The following is a 4,711-nucleotide window of genomic DNA, read 5'->3' on the forward strand; positions in this document are numbered from 1 at the left end:
CTTGTGCTGTATTCTTCTAGGATAAGGGCACAAAGTCTGCTCAGTATAACGTAGAGAAGTGATGTGATATTCCATCAGACGTCTTTAATTCAAGATATGGAGCCAAGATAAGGATCTGAATGAGTGAAGACAGAGAAGGACCAAGGATGTAGAGATCCTAGCAACCTAGATGGTCCATTAATGATTTAGATGGTCTGAGGCAGAGCGAGGACATAGATAGGCAGGGTTGTTAGACTGAGCAACTTTCATTTATTATCATCCACTCTCAGAGATTCAATACTAATTCTAAGCCAGCAACACTAGAGACTCAGTATGGAAATTGAAACTAATCTGACCCCACCACACTCTGGCAAAAGGCTAAGGGCGAGTAATAGACCACCAAGGGGAGTGAAGCAATAAAGTCCCCAGGAATGCCAAAAGAAGACTTCCGTGGTCCAAGGAAGGGAAACATGGGTGACGTGGATGGAATGGGGTATCTGTGGATTTTCTCAGCAGTTCTTGGAGTCATGTCTGGATTTAAATTACGTAACTCTAGCTCCTGCCCACCGCCAATGGTACAGCTCCTGCTATGGGCTGAAGATTGTCCTTTTACTAAGTCTGGAGCATGAGTTTTCTAATCAGATACCCCACCCTGGACGACTGAGCACATGGAGGACCATGGATTTGACGGGAGGAGGACTCAGGACACAACACTGTCATCTCTGGAGACTTGCCTGATGTCGATCCTCAGAGAACCCCCAACAACCTCGTCCCTGAGCAGATCCCCAATTGCCGGATGTGACATCAAAGGCCCTGCACCGGGGATGGGGACTGAGAAGGCGAACATCTAATTTAGCTGTGCTGCCCTTTCATCCCAGAGGACCATCCACAGGACTGCGACGGATTCCTAGTAAGGAGCATGGAGGTGGGATGAGGGGAACAATTAACCCGAATCCAGTTGTCACGTGAAGTCCCGCCTTTAGCGCAAGCTCGGGAGCCTAAAGGAACACTTGGAACCAGAATGTCACGTGGCCCGATGGGTCTGGTGTCCGAGAGCAGCCCTCTTCTGGATTGGCCGAAGGAGCAGACACTCTCTGGGGACTGGGCTGGAACCCTTAGTGCCACTGCACAGACCTCCCTAATCAGGGGCACCGCTGAACCCCAACCCTGCCCTCCATGCTGGGAGTCCCCAGGCAGAAGGGGGTGGGGGGACTGTAGGGAAGGTCGGGCCTAAGACCAGGTCACAAAGCTCCACTTCTGCCTCAGAGTATTCGAAATGGAACAGAGGGTGACATCCCAAGCCCTAACCCAGAATCCAGGTCTGAATCTGAGTGAGGAATTAAGGGACCCCGGAATCAGAACTGAGGAGGCCTCAGGAATGGCCCCGCCCAGCTGCCGGAGCCCAGCACCCCACTGCCATGTTTTGGCCCCAAGCCTGGCCGCCCCAAAGCAGCCTCTGCAGGCTGTTCTCACTCTCAGTCTTGACTCTGAGGTCTCCTGTAGGGTTGCCCTTAGTCTGCGGCCTGGTGGGGTGGGTTGGACAGGGGCTGGTCTCACGACAGCTGTGACTGTGGGTCCCCGTGAAGTGGCAAGGACAAATGACACTCCTGTTGAGAAAGGAGGCAGAGTTCACCTGTAGATCTAGGGCTGCGCTGAGCCCTGCGGTTACCATGGCTGTGTGGCCCCAGGACAAACCAGGAAGTAAGGATGCCCATAGACTCATTCCGGGGTTGCTCAGGCAGAGGAGGGCCTTACTTTCAGCCCATTTCAGCAGACAGCGGAATTCCAAACTGTGGAGATCAGAGCAGGGTCAAGGTAAGACTCTTGTAAGAGAAAAGAGCATGCGCCTTGCCCTACTCATGTTCACTGCCATCGAGTCCATTAGCCTCAGAGACTCGACAGCCCTCTGTGTTTCTGAGGCTGTCACGCTTGACAGGAGAATAATGGCCTCTCTTTGTCCCCATGAAGCTGGGGATTTCAAAATGCTGACCTGTGTGATAGTAGCGCGATGGAAGACCCATGGGAGCAGGACACTCCACCAGGAGCAAGGTCGGGGGAGAATGATGAAGCGTTCTGTTCCTGTGAGGAGTTACCATCTCAGAAGCCCTCGGGGGCAGGTCTCTCCTGCCCTACAGGGTGACTGTGAGTCAGAGTGGGCTAGATGGCAGTGAGTTTGGTTTGGGTTTGATTCACTAGAGGCTAGCAACCGAGCCCATAATGGTGGTAGTCAAGAGAGCACACTGAGTGTGAGGTGGTGACTCCTCTTCCCACTAATCAGTAGAGACCAGCAAACCCCACTCCCTTTTTAACCCTGGGTCCTGTGGGCATGTTGACCTAGAGAGTGTACTCGCTCCATGGGAGGTCATCCAAGGAGGAGAGGGAGCTGGTCACAGGGTAAGGTCAGTTGAGAACCCTAATAGGTGATCCTGGCTGCCAAGAAATCCATGGCAGAAAGACCTCTGTGTGTTGCAGCCAGTGTAACATCCTGTCAGTAGTGGGGTCGGATGTGTTCATGTATTTTCATTGTGAGTCTCAAAGAACTTTGGGTTGTCAACTTCAGAGTACTGAAATGGAGGGACCAATGCCCTGCAAGCAGTTGATCCAATGTACATAAAAGTGTACTGTGAAGACGTCCCCCCTCCCCAGCCAAGCACAGGAAGTCCCTTCAGCCAGTATCCTGTCATCCCAGTGAAGCCCACTCAGACCAGGCAGTGTGTAACCTCATCGCATCTCAGATAACCTTGTAAGGTAATTGAGAAGGTGACCAGGGCACTGTGGGTTCCCATAGCAGGGCTCTCAAAGGATTCTACACTGGCAACAGGGTGGTTGTGAAAGTCGGGGAGGCGTCTCCTTGCTGAGGGGCTCACTCATACCTTCTAACTTCCCCTTCTTTAGCAGAGCCACATCATCTTTGTGCTGGCCTGCTGCCATAGAAGAGAGTCATCATGCCTCGAGGTCAGAAGAGCAAACTCCGATCTCGTGAGAAACGCCGCCAGCCCCAGGATCAAAGTGGCACCATGAGCGTAGAGTTGGCCCAGACTCCTGCCACAGAGGAGGAAAAACCCCCCTCCTCACCTGCTCCTGCTTCTGGGAATTCTCACCAGGTTTCCTCCTATGCTCCAAAGGCCTGTGAAACTGGTGCCTCCACCTCCAAGGCTGCTGCAGATACTTCAGTTGCTACAGCTGCTAAAAATGCCCAGAGTCACCATGTGAGCAGCCGAAATACCCCTAAGTGCACATCTGTTGAGAAGTCCCAAAGGGACCCCCTAACCAGAAGGATGAGCCTCTTGTTGCAGTTCCTGCTGTTAAAGTATAAAATGAAGGAGTCCGTTACCAAGGCAGAAGTGATGAAGATCATCACTAAAAGGTACAAGGAGCAATTCTCTGAGGTGCTGAAGAGGGCCTCTGAGCACATGGAGCTGGTCTTTGGCCTTGAGCTGAAGGAAGTCAACTCCAATAGTCAAACCTATGCTCTGGTCAGTCAGTTGGAGATCACCAAGGAGGAGATTCTGAATGGCGATTGTGGCTTTCCCAAGACTGGGCTCATCGTGCCTCTCCTGGGCTTGATTTACCTCAAGGATAACAGGGTCACCTGGGAGGAGATGTGGGAATTACTAGATGAGTTAGGAATCTACGATGGCCCACAGCACTTCATCTTTGGGGACATTAGAAAGCTTCTCACTGAAGATTTGGTTCAGGAAAAGTACCTGGAGTACCGTCAGGTGCCTAAATCTGATCCTCCATGCTACGAATTCTTGTGGGGCTCCAGAGCCCACACTAAGGCTTGCAAGAAGAAAGTGATGGAGTATTTGGAGAAGATCAAGTATATCAACATCACTGCCTTCCAAGACCTGTATGAAGAAACCTGGGGAGAAGAACAAGAACGAGCAGAAGCTGCATCCTCTGGGATGGGTGACGACAATCCGATTGCCAAGGGAAATGCAAAGAGCCATGTCAAGGGGAGGTCCAGCAGATTCCGCCACTCCACTTGAAGGCTGAGGCGGATGCCTCAATTTGTTGTTGGAAATGTTTGTTAATCTTCTCAGTTGTGCGAATCAGAAGGAGCACAAACATGCCTTCCTATGTACCTTTCCTCCATGGATAACTTGTCCATTTACTCCTGTTTGCACCACTATGCAGTTGTTCTTTGTATTGCAGGCACAGTGAGACTCAGACATTCAATGTTCCCTCATACATTTATTACTGTTTTTCTGATGTCAGAATTCTGTAAACCAAATGGAAAATCACCAAATCTCCCTGTCTCTCTTTTTCTCCCTCACTCTCCCTCTCACCAATTTTTCTTTCTATATTTTGATGTGTGAAATTCAGAATTATATAATATGACATATAGGTCTCTTAAATGTTAAATAAGTTCACAATAAATAGTTAGAAACACAAGATATGGCAGAAGTATACCATGTACTCAATCCTTGGTTTCTTTAGTTCCAATAGTGAAAGTAAAGTTTACATAGATGCAGATCTGCCTCGATTTTTAAAGAATTTATTAGAAAATAAATGGTGATAACTTGGACATCTTCTTCACAGACTCTTCTTTTACCCCAATAGTAACTGAGCCTCTAGTCGTTGGAGGTGTTCATTTGAATATGAGGAAACTTTAGGCAAATATGTAGAAGCTCATAGATTTTGTAGTCTGAGTGTAAGTATGAAGTAAAGAAGAGTTTGAAATACTCTACCAGACCTGCCACCTGAACTCTTGCCAATTCTGACACCA

General features: G+C 49.5%; 1 protein-coding gene across 1 annotated transcript; it reads left to right on the forward strand.

The window, feature by feature from the left end:
- Positions 1-2,924: 2,924 nt before the first annotated feature.
- Positions 2,925-4,155, forward strand: LOC142433210 (melanoma-associated antigen B2-like). Its single transcript, XM_075538308.1, has one exon. The coding sequence runs from the start codon at positions 2,925-2,927 to the stop codon at positions 3,969-3,971; it is 1,047 nt and encodes a 348-aa protein (XP_075394423.1). The 3' UTR covers positions 3,972-4,155.
- The last annotated feature ends 556 nt before the right edge of the window (positions 4,156-4,711 follow it).

Source organism: Tenrec ecaudatus, chromosome X (genome assembly GCF_050624435.1).
Source record: "Tenrec ecaudatus isolate mTenEca1 chromosome X, mTenEca1.hap1, whole genome shotgun sequence".
Lineage (NCBI taxonomy): Eukaryota > Metazoa > Chordata > Mammalia > Afrosoricida > Tenrecidae > Tenrec > Tenrec ecaudatus.